Source organism: Canis lupus, chromosome 18 (genome assembly GCF_003254725.2).
Source record: "Canis lupus dingo isolate Sandy chromosome 18, ASM325472v2, whole genome shotgun sequence".
Lineage (NCBI taxonomy): Eukaryota > Metazoa > Chordata > Mammalia > Carnivora > Canidae > Canis > Canis lupus.
In genome coordinates this window covers 36,717,795-36,733,596 of record NC_064260.1, presented here as the reverse complement: position 1 = coordinate 36,733,596, position 15,802 = coordinate 36,717,795, and the positions used below count along the sequence as shown (strand labels likewise).

The 15,802-nt window shown below is 40.3% G+C and overlaps 1 protein-coding gene across 4 annotated transcripts in view; it reads right to left on the bottom strand.

Annotated features, from left to right (window-relative positions):
- The window catches only part of MPPED2 (metallophosphoesterase domain containing 2), a 175,833-nt gene that overhangs the window by 125,576 nt on the left and 34,455 nt on the right, over window positions 1-15,802 (bottom strand). For all 4 annotated transcript variants that reach the window (XM_035701509.2, XM_035701506.2, XM_035701507.2 and 1 more), the window contains exon 3: window positions 1,681-1,862. In XM_035701509.2, the coding sequence (XP_035557402.1) occupies window positions 1,681-1,862 (182 nt within the window). The remainder of the gene's footprint in view (window positions 1-1,680; window positions 1,863-15,802) is intronic.

Genomic DNA, 15,802 nt, shown 5'->3' with positions numbered 1-15,802 from the left:
GGAGACTCTGAGAGAGTCACTTAACTTCTCTATCTCTGAGTTATCTATAAAAATGAGATTACGCTGAATGTTATTTAAGGTATCCCGCTGTTTAACATGAGAGGACTGAATAACTATTAAAACAGCACAAAATATAAAGCTTCAATATCCAATACAGCCGAAATCATGCTTACATTGGTAGATCCATTCATTGTTAATGAAATACACAGTTACAATCCCCTTGGAAAGCAAGATGCCAATACACAGCAAAAACCATAAAGAATTTCATATCCTTTTACTTAGTAATTTAACTCATGCAGTGCTTCACCCTGAGTAATAAGTCAATAGAAGCAAAAAGACATACACAAGTGGAAATGCAAATTTCAGTGCTAGGTATCAGAGGAAAAATTATCAATATCAATATTCATTTTTAGAGGAATGCCTTATTAAATAAAAACATAGAACAATATTAAAGTCATGTTGCTAAAAGGATGAACATGAAAATTATGCAAAGCCCCTGAAAATCATGTCAATACTTACTATTCAATGAAAATAGCCAGAAGTAAAAGAGCAGATGCACACTCTGAGGTTAACTATATAAAATGTGGATAGCTGTGCAAGGTCACAGGAAAACTCAAAATAGTTATGTTAGTAGCTAGGCTTATTTTTAAAAATATTTTAACTGTGGGTAATAAATGCTGTTTTTCCATTAACACAGACATTTTATCATTTCATCAATTATTTAAAAATTTCTCAGCCCCTGCTTTTTAGTTTGATGAAAAATGAATTTTAAACTTTCTGCCTAAATCTCCTGAGTGATTTTTATTGGCTGACATATTATTCATGACATTATTCTTCTGGAGTGATTTCTGCTTTTTACTATATAATTCTTTAGTGTCTTTAGAGATTCTAAAATCTCAGAACCCTTGCCTTCTTTCCCTCACCTAAGAGGATTTCTTTAAAAAGATGTGTCATCAAATCTAGCTATGAATAACCCCATGATTGCCTTGTAATGCTAATATTTGGCAACTGTCTGACCCAGAAGCCAATATTTTTCCATACCCCTGACCTGCAGGTGCCTCTACAGTAACCACAAAGTTGCCATTATCCTTTGCTTGGTGTATCTAGGGTGGTTTCATATTCCAAGTTGGGGGAGCTTTACAGCAGGATAACTTAGCATTTCAGGGGTTTTAGGACACCCTTTGGTTTCCTTTGGTTCCCTTTAGGAAAGCTGCCCTCAAGCAGCACTGTGCTAGGACCGTCCCTTCGCAGGACTTTTACATCCTCCTCCTCCTTCATTTCTTAGAAATGTTCTCTTACTAGTAGGTCATTTGTACATCTTTGCTCATAATATCTGGGAAAGATTGCAGAGCCAATGAATTAAAAATATGATTCTAGGTCTCATGTGTGCCAATGAATGCCCTCATTAAAGCAGCATGAGTGAGATGAGATGGGTTTCAAAGCTTTCCGTCCCTTTGCCCCAGAGCCTCTGAGGCCAGGCACTGAAAGGATGCACAGTAAAATTAAATATCTAAAAATTCATCTTTAATTAACAGAATTGGATTAAAGCTAGACACCACCGCATATCATACGAGAAATGGCTGAGCTGGCTTCCAAGTGCTCTAATTCAATTAGGACGCAGTGAGTGACACTCGGACGGGAAAGGTTAATTGGGGGCACCAGAACGCAATCATTCCTTACCTAACCAGTCATTAAACTTCTTAACCTCTGAGGGCAGTCCCAGCTCGGTGAAATCGCCTGTGTGGAGAAGGATGTCCCCATAAGGCATCTGGATACCATCTGTTCTGGAGTGTGTGTCTGAGATGCAGACAAACCGCGTGTGGCCCGCTGGTTTTGGAGTGTCATATGGGATGGGGTCGACCCTAAAGTAGACATAACAGATCCCATAACAGTTAAATATATTAGAACCCTTGTAATTGTCATTGCATATACATATCGACTGTTACCTGTGAACGCACCCAGACAAACTGATGCAAGGGCAGAAGGGCCCGTTGTAACAAGGGAGACGTTGGGTGGGATACAAAGGAGAAAGCATTGCCCATCTACAACTCCATTAAGCAAATTCAAAAAGGCTTACTTACCTGTTAGGAGAATGAAAAGGAAAGAACATCTTACATGGAGAATCAGAATCAACCCAGGAAACTGATAGAGTGATTAATGGTGAAGTTTAGGGATATCGAACCCCAACTGGGGAAGCAAAATTATGCTATTTTCTCTCATCATGCTCCAATTGATCCCACTACTCATTAAGAAATGGATAACTACATTTATTCCTTCTTAAACATGCATAACTTAAGCAGTGAACTAATTTACGGAGAACACTCTGCACGCGCTTTGCCAACCGAGATGTGGAAGATATAGGTAGTACTTATGTTTAATTTCCTTTCCACAACCATTCAACACCTGTATCTTCTTGTTTTTGCTAAGTGATTCACAAATCAAACGGTGGGGAGAGAAGGTGATGCCAAAATAACAGGACTTAAAAACACTGAACGTTAAAAAGAACTTTGTCAAGCTCCTCTTCACCACAATGAATTACCTGCAGTCCCAGTTACACCTTAGAGGACTTGCTACGCTCAAATGCCTTGGGCAAAGATTCTATTCAGTACAAATAGTAAGCCTTTTAATGGGTGTGTATAGCTCTACATATGCATTAATATATGTATAGTTTTAGAGACCTAAGCACTGTGAAATTACACTAGGGCATACGAATCAAAAGGCAAAATGATCAACCCGAAGCAAAGAAAATGAAACAGAACCGTCTCATTTAATTGAGTGTAACAAAGTGTGCTAAATAAACTTGGTAAAGAAATGCAAATCTGACTCTTCAAGCATACAGTTTTAATTATTTAAGGGGTTTGTAGCAGAGTTAAGGATGCTTTAACTATATTAACTCTACACTGACAGCTTCCTTTAATTTCTCTGTAGGAATGTACACTTCTTTTGGATTATGGGTGAAAATAAGCAGTTATAAAGGCAAAGAGAAGGTCACAAGAGAGGCAAATATGCAATGCAGAGATGAGAGTGTGAAACATTAAATAAGGAACAATATTTCATGTCACAGCCCCTCCCCTGATCGTTAACATGCAGCAGAGAGCACAGTGGAAGCTCAACACGAGAGCCCCTATATGTGCTGCCTCTACCGGCTTTGTTTAATTTTTCTTTCTTTTTTCCACAGTTTTATTATTTTTTTTAAAGAAATGATTTGTTTTAGCAATGGAAATTTTAGTGAGGAGAATAAATGACATGGATATACAACCCGGGTAGTCTCGCATTTCTTTAACAGTTAATCTTTTAGCATAATTTTCTCATTGTCACAGAAGAAGGAAAAGAAGAAGGAAGAAAGGAAGCAAGAGGAGAGAAAAGAGAGAGGATGGAGGAGGAGCGGTGAACTGGTTAACGTGGTGGGTCTAATTGGAAACCCAAAAAGAAAGTTTAACTTCTGCAAAAAATTAATGAATTTTTCCTGTAAAGGTTAGAAATTAATAATGCTATTACCATGGAGATAGATATTAGATACAGAGATCTAATACACTGAGATCTCATGAGTAACCTGGAAACCCTTCTGATCATATCCGATGTTGACTTTTCTATATACATAAAAATGTTTGGTGTCTTCCCTTCCATTACTGAGATTCTATTATACTCAGTCTTAGTGGTTCCAGTCTCATTAATATCTCCTGTCTTCTAAAAGTAGTTTCCCGAGAGAATGAATGACTGTTCTCTGCAGCAGACTGGAAGGGAAAAGCCAAAGTGATAATAATATTCTGTTCCCATGTCAAAAGTTAAGATGCTCATTGGAATGAGACTGTGCACATTGATACTTAATCCACCAACATTTGAATGAAAATTAAATAAATATCAACCACTGGAATTCTAAATACATGAATAATTCAAATATATATATATGTATATACACACACATATCAATATATCTTCATTTTCTAGTTCTCAATCTAATGGTAATATACAGACACTGTCCTAGTTCCTCTCTTTTCTGTAACTCAGTTGAGCTACAGGCACAACTACGGCCATCAAAATCCTCTACAGATCCATCGGAGTTTATCAGAGGGACAAGCATTATAGTTATCACTCTGAATTTATCAGACAGAAAGTAGCAGCACAGATATAAATCCCTTATTATGAATAGGCCCCTATTCTGTAACTTCTACTCGGTTTAGAGAAGCAAATCATCACATGGTACATAATCTGTTTCCCATCTTAGTTCTAGACTGGACAATAATTTTCTGAGGTTACTGATTGGAATACCAGTCAATTTTAAGTGGCTTCCACTTCCCTCCCCACCTTCCCACCTCCTCCAGAGAAACATTTAAATGTCCAACAGAATTAACAGTGAAAGAAAGGCCAAGGAATAGAAAATTAGAGGGGAAAGGGAAAAGGGAGAAAATGCATCACCCTAGATCTGAGCTGAAATAACGAGTCAGAAGTACACAGGAAGACTGTCAGAAAAGGCTCACACCAATATCACCAGTCTGATGTCACCAAAGCAAATTAGGTAAATGTTTAAGAGAGATACGGAGGATACATTCAAGGTAGAGGCTTGGGGAAGGAAGAGTTATAAAGAGGCAAATAGAGAATTTATATACATCCTCGGACCCAGAGACACTGATGTCCTTTGTTACCCACAGGACTCAAAACAAGGCAAGAGATGGTTTCAGGAGCCAAAACAGAACAGCATGTCAGAGCCACGCTGCAGGATAACATGACAAATGTTACCCCAGGTTCAGAGGAAGGAAGACATTTCCACCCAAAGACATTCAGACTTGAAAATAAGACATCAAGTAGATTAGGCAAGTTGCAGCAGATATAATTAAAGTTGAGACAACCCTCGGGAAACTACTATTTCCAAATTGGGCATTTGGTAAATGCTTTGAAAATGAAAGTCCAGGCAGCCAAATATTTTCACTGTAACAGCATGCCTAAGGGAGACCCCAACAACCTTTAGAAGATCGACCTGTTCACATCATGGGAAGACCCACAGACTACATTTTCCCTCTTAGTTAACTTCACTGCTTACTGTTTATGCTGCTGACTTCTCAAATGATCGACCATTTCCCCTAAGGCATCATGTCAAGTATGCTAGCAAGTGAGTATCTTACCATGGCGATCTAACCCCCAGAGCCAGATTCAAATATCACAGTGAGATTTGCACGTACATTTGAGCACACCCAGGGGAAAACAAGATGACTTGGGAAGATGAGAAGAAAACAGAGCATCATAAAATCACAGAGCTGGACAAAATTTTAAAAGGCATTGCGTTCAATGCTTTGTATGAAGCTTGAATCCTTCCTACCTCATTTCTGCCTAACTGACACCCAAGTCTTCTTCCCAAGGTTTCCTGAGGAGAGATCCTGAGTTTCCTCCTCTTTCCACACCCACTCCATCTAGTTCTGGTTTGCCATAGTTCTTCTTGCTAAAGTTTCTGATTCAAGATCTACACCTCTGCAAGTGCACAGAAAGCTCACGGTCCAAAGAGACTTGGCCCAGAGCCCGAAAAACTAACAGTGTTGGCTGAGGTATTTGCTTCTGGCAAGTCATTTCATCCTTTGGGGCTTCATTTTTTATTTCCCCTCATCTGTAAAATGGGAATAGGAACGCCTAATATGCTATGATGCTATGAGGATAGAAACTCTCAAAGACTGGGTCTGGCACATAGCACATGCTCCGAGAGCAAAGATGCAGAATGATGTAAGAGTGAAGTATACTGGCCTGTCTGGCTTTGACTCTTGCTGCAGATTTTTTAGCAGTGTGACACCAAACAAGGGGCTCAACCTCTGTGTCTTAGTTTCCTCACCAATAAAATGGATATAAAAATAGTACCTCTCTCATAGGATTGCTGAGGATAAAAACAGGTGTCATGTACTAGAAGCATTTAGAACAGCCTGACACAGCAGATACTCAATAAGCAATTTTTGTTTCACTAAGTAGTATTATTTTTGCTATTATTAGTAGAAGTAATATCTTGTAGTTTCTCTGATTTCCATCTCTTCTGTTACAAGGAGGTAACAGCTGCCACACAGGGACTTTCTGAGAGTTCAAGGAGGTCACATACACAACACTGGACACTGTCTGAACACATACCCCACCATCAAAGCAATTATTTCCTTCCTCCTACTTTCATCCTTAATCTTAACTTTCTGCATTTGAAATACCAGAGAATAAGAATCCAGTCCCCTTTTCCTTTGATGGCTCTTCAAATATTTGAGGACAAGTATTATAACCCCCTAATATCTTCTCCACTCTAATAGAGGAGCCCAGTTTCTTCAACATTCTCTTGTGTATTAAGATTTCCAGGGCCCTCGGAGCCCAGCTGGTCTCCTCCTCCATATGATATGATTGGTCTGAACGCCTCCCTGTGAGGTGTTAGAATTCATGGGCTTGTGAATTCATGGGCCCGAGAGCTGCGTATCAAAGACAAATGTTGTTAGGGGCAATGGAGAGACGACCATGCTGGGCACACTGGTGGTCCTTCAGAGAGGAACTTTCATCAAATCGTCTTCTTGAACAGTCTCCAAGTTTTGTGCCAACCCTCAAATCTTGTTCTTAGAGCTTGGCTGTCAAGTGTTTACATATCTCATTGCATATTCAAACAAATAAACCATTCTCATTTATTCAGTCTTGACACATTAGAGATTTTTTACCCATAAAAATACGATAACATTACCGCTTCCACTATGGAATACTCTTCTGACAATATCTGTTATTTTTCCCAATAACAAATTCATACAGTGTTGTTGCAAGCCCCATTGATAGATCTTCATAAAAGCTGTTATCATGTCATTTGTTATGACATGGATTTCTTCTTTAGACCATGTGTGCAGGAAAAGCCTTGTGTACACAATTAGCCTACAATTCAGTGTGAGAATAGAATATTATCCTTACAAAGCATTTTAACAGGAATCAAGTGTATTTACCATCCCCATTCCACTTGAAAATCCTGCTGCTTTTTATGCATTCTACTGACTATCTCTAAAAAGTTTTCCAGTGTGACATTAAAGCTTTCATTTTTTTACCCAGAAAATTTAGGTGGTATGAAAGCTGAAGTTATATACACCCTAGGTGTACTGGTTGCTAAAGGTATGCAAAGCCCACCAGCAGAAACAATGGAATCTAAATACCGGGTGTAAGTTAGTAAAATCATAAAATTTTATATTGAAAGAGGCTTTAGAGATCCTACTTCTCTGAATATCTTCTTCATGGTCTGCTTACTCACACTGCTACTTGTGGTTTCTGTTAAAAGTCCTATTGTGTATATATATACATATATATATATATATACACACACTTAAGTTTTGCCCTAAACAATGTCATTTATGAATTCATGAGGGAGATAGGTTGGCTTTATGTTTTAACTACACATAAAAATAAATAAACTACACACTGAAATAAGTAGTACGATTTAAAAGTTTTCCACTCTAAAGAACTAGAACTCAGAGTTCCTAAGTTCCAATTTCTTTTTCCACCCACTCAATTTCTAAAGCTTAAAAAGATGCTGGCACTTGGAGAATAAAAAAAGATAAAAATTATAAGATGCTAACAAGTCGCCTAAACTCTGGTAGCCATCAAGATTTAGAGAGTCTGCTTAGAATTAGTGGAGTTCACTATCGAAAACATCCAAGTTCTAATGCCTTCAAATTCTCGTGTAAGTTATCTAGTCAAACGGAATCTCTTAAAAGCTCAGAACAATCCGCAATTGTAGTATGTTGGGGGAAGTGAGCAATATAAAAGTTTGATTTTTTAGAATGTGGGTAGAAATTAAAAGCGTTCCTCTTTCTCAGGTACGTCAAGTCACATGTGCACACTGATTGTAAATATTTCCAAATACATGTCTCTTTAAAAGGACTACATTAGTTGAAAGATGAGCCTCATTGGTTTGTTGTTGTTGTTTGTTTTGTTTGGTTTTGTTTTGTTTTGTTTAAAAAGCCCTGTTTGTAAAGTCCAGGAGCTCCTGCACTTTTACTCACTGGTCATCACTTAGCTATGTGACCCTGGGCAAGTCACTTCTCTTCCAGACTCTTCCTCCTTTAAGCGTAGAAAGAGGGGCAAGACCCAGTGACCCCCCCACATGGCTAGCTGCGTGGTTTCTACACCACTATTGTTTAAGGCTTCAGAGATAACGCGGTCTCTTAAGTAGCTTAAAACATGTCCTTTCTCTTTGCGATTTTGTTCTCTGCTTTCCCAGACAGTGCAAAGATAAACGCAGTCCAGATCCATGCAAATATAATCCGAATTAGCGAGACTTTATATGGAAAGAGAAGTAAAATTGCAACGTAGGACTGTAGAAAAGGCTTCCGGGGAGATCTAGTGTAAAAGAGAGCAAGGCCAGAATTCCAGTTACCACAACAAAACAAAAATTAAAGGGCATGTGATTTGACTAAGTTGCGTCAGAAGTGGGGCTGTTCTCATTTTTCTAAAACTATGAGCTGGCGAAATTCTAGTTTAGCCATCATGCCCGGGGAACAGTAATGGTGCTGAAACACAGTAAGTAAGCATAACAGAACCAGATGTATAAATATATTCACATTTGTACCAAGGGCACTGCTTTTCTTTAACTGCTGAACTGCTGTATCAACACTGTTCTATCAGCAACTAATTATAGCTAACAAAGCCCACTGCACGAAGTATGTCTCGTCTATTTTTTCCTAGTGCAGAAGTACAGTGCCGACATTCGATGAATATTAAGTGGTAACAATTTAATTCTTTGAGCACTGAATCTGCTATGAATTCATGGTCTTCCTACCAATGCCATTCCAGGTGTTTTAGTGCCCGTCAGGCTAGCGACTCTATGAGCCGCTTAAGCCTCTCAGCTGGCACATCGTTGGGCCATAAATATCTCACTGGAGATGTACTACCCAGAGTTAAGTGTTTCCCTCTCTTCTAACCTAACAACCAAGTTAATCGGCTTACAATTCTGGGTAGTGGCCTTGCATCTGAGAAAAAAGAAGGCATGCGACACGGTACTGGGCGCCTGTTACTCCGTACACTCGGTCAAGCATTCAGTCAACACCCAATTTCTTTCTTTCTTTTTTTTTTTTTAAAGATTTATTTATTTATGATAGACAGAGAGAGAGAGAGAGAGAGAGAGAGAGGGGGGCAGAGACACAGGAGGAGGGAGAAGCAGGCTCCATGCCGGGAGCCCGACGCGGGACTCGATCCCATGACTCCAGGATCGCGCCCTGGGCCAAAGGCAGGCACTAAACCGCTGAGCCACCCAGGGATCCCTAACACCCAATTTCTTAGGCGCCTACCTGTGTGCCAGGTGCCATGATAGGTTCTAGAAGGACAAAGAAGCAATAAGGAGGGTTCCTTCAAGGATCCTCCAATTGATCTGTCCATTAATTCATCAAATGCTGACCTGCATGCCTGGTTTCTGCTCATTTAGTCATTTCACAACATTTAAACAGGTGGCTTTTATTTTTTTTAATTATTTATTTTTTTTTACAGGTGGCTTTTAAAAGAGTGAGCCAAAGTGTTATAATCAAGGCTCTGTGAGGTGCTGTGGAGTGAAAAATGCCTGGCCCTGCCTGCAGGCTAGGAAAAAGGACAGGGGACATTACAGTGGGCAAAGGACAAGGTAATAGGCCAATTTCAAATGCTCAGGACAAAGGATCTTAGGCTCAGAAAGAAGCATGAGAGTGGCCTAACGTTGGAACTTGAATTGGGATTTCAACAAACATAAGATTTAGAAACTCAGGCAGAAAAGGAGTGGCCTAACGTTGGAACTTGAATTGGGATTTCAACAAACATAGGATTTAGAAACTCAGGCAACAGGAGGAGCAATGTGGAAGCACTTAGCATGTGTAGGGACCTCAGAGTAAAGAGGTGTGGCTGGGGCAGTCACAAGACAGTGAGCAGTGGAAGGTCTGAGAGGCCATGTGGACTGGGGAAGCCAGACCAGAGAGAGCCAGATGCTGGGGCCCGAACCAGTCCTGAAAGGCCGTGGAAAATATCTTCCTCCCTCACGCACTGAGAGGTGCAGGGGGCCACAAAGAAAGCAGGCTTTTGGGAAAACTGAGGCTTTGTGCAGGATGTGAAGGGAAGTGGGGGTGGGGGATAGAAAGATGGAAAGGTAGAAAGGAGAGGGTATGGAAAGAGCAGTAGAAACCTGATGATATTAAACCAGAAGCCATCCTGAGTAGACTGCAATGAGGATCAGAGATGGAGCCACAGATGAACTACAATGACCTACACTATTAACTCCCCCGTGGGTTCCATCCTCTCCACACTTTAATCATTGATCTAGTGCTATGGACTGAATTTGTGAACACCCCTAATGAATCCTTATGTGACAGTGTTAGGACACAGAGCATCTGGGAGGTAGTTAGGTCATGAATTGGACTAGTGACCTCATAAAAAGCTACACGAGAAAGATGATCTCTCCCTCAGCCGTGTAAGGACAGAGCAAGAAGGTAGCCGTCTAGAAGCCACAGAGGGGCTTTCAACAAATTGGCAGGCGCCCTGACCATGGAATTTCCAGCCTCTGAAACTATGAGAAACAAGTATCTGTTGCTTAAGCCACCCACTCTGTGGTATTTGTTATAGCCACCCAAACTAAGACACCGGGCTACAGATATAAACTTCTTTGGTTGAAAATAACAACAGTAATAATAATAAGCAATGGCAACAGCCTTCATTTAGAAGCCAGGCACCATGTGATGCCCTTCACATAATAGTTTTCATCTAATCCTTGTGGTAGGTAGCCCCTGTCCTCCCCCCATTTTACAAATGTGGAAACTGAGCCTTGGCAAAGGTGCAAGGCTAGTTAGGTGGCTCTGCCCCAAGCTGTCTGCTCAGTGTCTGCTCTGTCCTTCGGCCATCCTCCTTCTTCTCATGCAATACAACCCACCCAGGTATAAGAGCAGATTGTCCTCAAACGGAGCACACTTTTTTTTTCACATCAATAATTACAATTACAACGTCAAAAACAAAGTGTGGGTCATTTGCAAATACTGGTGCACCTGAAAGCGTCCTCATCTGGCTCAGTCCAGCAGAAAGAACCATAAGAGATATCAAAAATAAGGCATTTAATTTTTTTTAAAGATTTTACTTATTTATTCATGAGAGGCAGAGAGAGAGAGAGAGAGAGAGAGAGAGAGAGAGAGAGGAAGAGACACAGGCAGAGGGAGAAGCAGGTTCCATGCAGGGAGCCCAACGTGGGACTCAATCCTGGGTCTCCAGGATCAGGCCCTGGGCTGAAGGCGGCACTAAACCACTGAGCCACCGGGGCTGCCCGGCATTTAATTTTTTAAATGTTGGGGTGACATTCATGAAGAGGTGTTGGGTCTAACTAAGTAAAAAAAAAAAATATATATATATATATATATATATATCTTATTAAAACTCTGCTAAAGGGGAACAAATTCTACTGTCTTTCTCTACCATTCCAACTCATAAAGCCAAGGTTTCCAAGGTTTAACCTCTTACAAGTAGCTCAACAATTAATGGAACAGAAGAAGCCACGGAGAACTTTCTTCCCTGTGGAAATGAATATTTATTACCTTGGTAGAGTATGTCATAGTTTACATTTCCCCATGATTATCACAAGGTTGGTGTGTCCAAGGTACGGACCTGATGGGAGACTAAAATATTGACTATTTGGACCTTTATGGAAAAGAGTTTGTCCACTCCTTATTTTGTCACTCAACAAACATTTATTAAGCAACAACTATATGTTAGACATTATATCACTAAAAATAACACCTAATATTTAGCAGTATCTATTATGTGCCAGGGGTTTTCCTATATTTCCTATATTATTTCCTATATTATGATCTTGAATCCTTTCAAGATCTCTGCATAACGTGTGTGCCAGTGCACACCCATATGCATGTCCTTTTTGTATACTCCAAATTTTATTTAAGATCCCACATTAAGCTTGGGACTCTTGATTTGGAACCTGTCGAAATCAGGAGCTTAAGCCCTTTGCTATGCAGTACTGTTGGGATGAGCACCCACTGAATGGAATGCTGAAACCTCTGGGCATTATCTGATCCCATAGGGATAAATGCCTTAGCCTTTGGCTATTTTACAACTTGGTCACTTGCAGATAAATAAAAGCAATGCAAATAATTCTTATCTGTAGTTGCAAGTAAGTTCTGTCCAGTGGAGGTTCAGTGGACTCCCTCTCTAGTTTTGAATCCATTTGTAGATTCATCCCAACATTTTTTCAATCCATATAAATTTGTTATTCTCGTGAACCCATTATAACAAATTTCTTGGTTCCCTCATTTATTAGTGAGTTAAACAAAAATTTTAACAAGTGTTCATTTCATATCCATATGAGTCAGGATTTTAAAGGATTATTCTTCAACAGGGGTAACCAAGATGCCATTTTTACCACCTTGAATCTTTTTTTTTTTTTTTTTTTTTTGTGCTTGGGACGGGTGTACATACAAAACTGTAATCAATGTGACCATACATTTTATAGACCTATATAGGTATGGGAGGAAGGAGAATAAGAGAGAACACAGTGATGAAGAGGTCACTTCTGGGATCATTTATGTCACTTAGAACATCAACAAGACCTAGGCTTAGACCCTAGGCCTAGGTTTGAGGCCCTGCACACATTACTAAACTCCTCTAAGCCTTTTGTACATCTCATCTGTAAGCTAGGGATGAGAGCAGGAGTTGCCTCACAAAGTTGATTAAGAACCACTGCTTATAAAGGGACTGGTGCCTAGTAAGCGCTCAATAAACGTTAGCCATTGTTATTGTGGTTCTTCTATGAGAAATACTGAAGAAAGAAATTAGTTCTATTTGGGGATGGTGAAGTCTTCACAAAGTGAGTACATCTGATCTGGGTCTTAAAAGATAGTAAGGAGGTCACCAAGCAGAGAATAATGTCATTTGACATAAACGGAATTGTGTTTTGCTTTGTTTTGTTTTGTTTAAATTGAGAAGTATGAAGGTGAGGAAGGTAAGTCAGAGAGCTGAATCTACAAGAAGGCAATTCCCAGGTAGACTGCTGAATTTGTAAAGTGATCTGAATTTTCCTAAAGTTGTTAAAGCCTGTAGCTCTCTCCATCACAGCTGTATAAAGACTGCTAAAGCCAGATAGGAATGCATGATTCAGATACCAATTTTCACGAAATCCAGAAACCAAACCAGCATGACTACATGCTCACACTAGTTCAGGTACCCACTGGGAACAAGGGTATAACACCACATTTTAAAGGAGCCAAACTTATACATCGTATTATTTGGTGTAAACTCTCATTTCATTTAGTGTAAACTCTCCCTCTTTCTCTCTCACTTTCTCTCTCTCTCTCTCTCTCTCTCTCGCTCTTATTCTGTCTTTTATGCAACCATGAAAATAACACACAAATCCAATTCCTCTCTGTTCTCATCCTGGCCAGACCCAACTCCTTTCAGTGCCTTGTTCTATGTCATTTCTACATTCTCCTATTGGTTTTCTGATAGCTCACATAATAGAAATACCCTGTTTTATTTCATCAGTGACTTACCTGGATACTTTGGACAAGAATAAATTTCAGATAATTCTCACTTCTGAGTCAATATTTGCTATAAGTTTACTAGAAAGTCTTCATCCCCCATGTCTGGCTGGTTCTGGTTGCTGCTTTTCATTCCTGCATAACACCCATTTGAATGCTGAACTGCAGAGGGCCTGTCATCTGACCTGTGCATTCTGCAGAGGGCCTCCAGCTCTGCTAAGACTCAGGCATGCCAGCTAGCTCTTTCTGCTAGAGCAATGATGGATAAGATGGAAAGGAGGTTAGAAATGCTTTAGTTTTTTGGCAGGAAAATAACTTCTCAAAAAGCCTTCTCCTTTAAAAAAGAAAAAAAAAAAAAACACCTGAAAAACCTTACAGGTACTCCCTGTGCCCTACTATCAGATGTCATCCCGCCCCCAGTCTCCGGAGGTTCTGCTGTGTGATTGTTTCAAGCTCTCTTCCTCCCGAAGAGGTGAACACGTGACCGCTGCCATCCATAAAGGCTGAAGTGAGTGTACTTAGCTAAAGGGCATTGCAATAATTTTTCTCTTCCACGTAAGAAAGTTAGCCTTGAAAATTCTCTGGCTCAGTGCCTGTTTTTAAATCATCTTTTAGGGAGGGGTGACCAAGGGGGCATGTTAAGTTTGAACCAGACCCCTTCTCAATCCCCTATCATTTGCTCTTTCAGATCACAACAACAACAACAACAATAATAATAATAATAATAAAAAGACGGTAGCCCCGATCAAGCCTTCAGATTTGCTTTCAAGGCAGTGCTAAAGACACGGTATTTTAATAGGCAATGCCTCCAAATGCTCATTGTGGGAAAGCAGTCCTCCTGGCTGGTAGATTAAACTTGATTAGCAGAAGGGCTGGCACTGCTCTGTACAGACAACGTGACTCCTTGTTGGTATCGAGGGTGAATGGTGGCCTGAGAAAGTCACCCCCAGATTTGTTAACCCCCAACTACAAATCAGCTTCTGATGCCAAAGAAATTACTGTGTTTCCCCCCAGCCATGCTATAGCATGTCACTGTGTTAGGAAACACAGTGAGAATCATGAACCCATTTTAATAAATACAGCAGCAGGACTAGAATATAATTTCTCTTTGTCCTGACTCTTAAATGTCTGTTTGCTGCAGGACCCATGGCCGGGCAAGTATTCCCATCATGACCCTGCAGAGGAGAGTGAGAATAGCCAGGAATTCTGATGTGAGTTTGCCAAAGCAAAACTTTGCTGAGCACTGGTGGCAATTTAGCATACAGATAATTTTTATAAGCACTTGGCCTGAGGGGAGGGACAAGCTCACACGCACTCACGTGATGCTTCCCCAGCTTGCCTGGCTGAAGAAATGGGCTCCCGACTGAAACAGTAAACCCCAGCCAGGCCTCCCAAGGGGTTCCCTAAACAGCTTTCACTTGGGAAAACATGCAATAAGAACTCCCACAAAGTCCAGTTGAGGGCTGGTCTTTTTTTTTTTTTTTTTAAGATTTTACTTATTTATTCATGAGAGACACAGAGAGAGGCAGAGACACAGGCAGAGGGAGAAGCCAGGAGCCTGATGGAGGATTTGATTCCAGGACCCTGGGATCACGACCTGAGCCAAAGACAGATGCTCAACCATTGAGCCACCCAGGCATCCCTACAGCTGGTTCTTTTTTGATAAGAGGCCTTAAATCAGGGTAATCTGTGAATAGTGCTGCTAAGTATCTAGATTCAAGTTTTTTTTTTCCACAGACGATGTAATATAACTCAGTTTATTCTCCACAAACTGAACTATGGGAAAGTTCCAGTTACCACTTAAACCTAGGTCCATTACTTTGCCCCTTCTATCTGCCTACTGTTCCCTTTATCTTTTACTTGCATATTGGTACATCCCTTCATACTTTCTCAAAAAACTGGTTTGTATATAATCTGGTTTCATCCTCACCTTGCAGGTAAAAAGATCAGTGTTATTATTCCTGTTGAGTCTAAGATGCAGAAGGGTTAAGTAACTTGCTCATGGTCAATGTTAGCAGCAGAAATGGATCCAGGCTCCAGGCTTCCCAACTCTCAATACCCTCCCTTTGGGAGTGCTATTTGCCCCAGTGTGTCAGGTGCTGTGCCAAGCAGTTTATGGACATTACTTCATCTATTCCTCCCTATAAGGTGGTGCTATTAATCCCATTTTACAGATGTACCAGGTTGCTGAGATTAAATAATTTCCCCAAGGTCAGAGATGCCATAAATGGGGAAGCCTCAGTTATAAGGGGAATCTATCTCACTCTTGGCTTATTCACTTAGACTGTCTGCCTCCCAGGCCAACACCTTCTTCTATGCAAATCCAACAT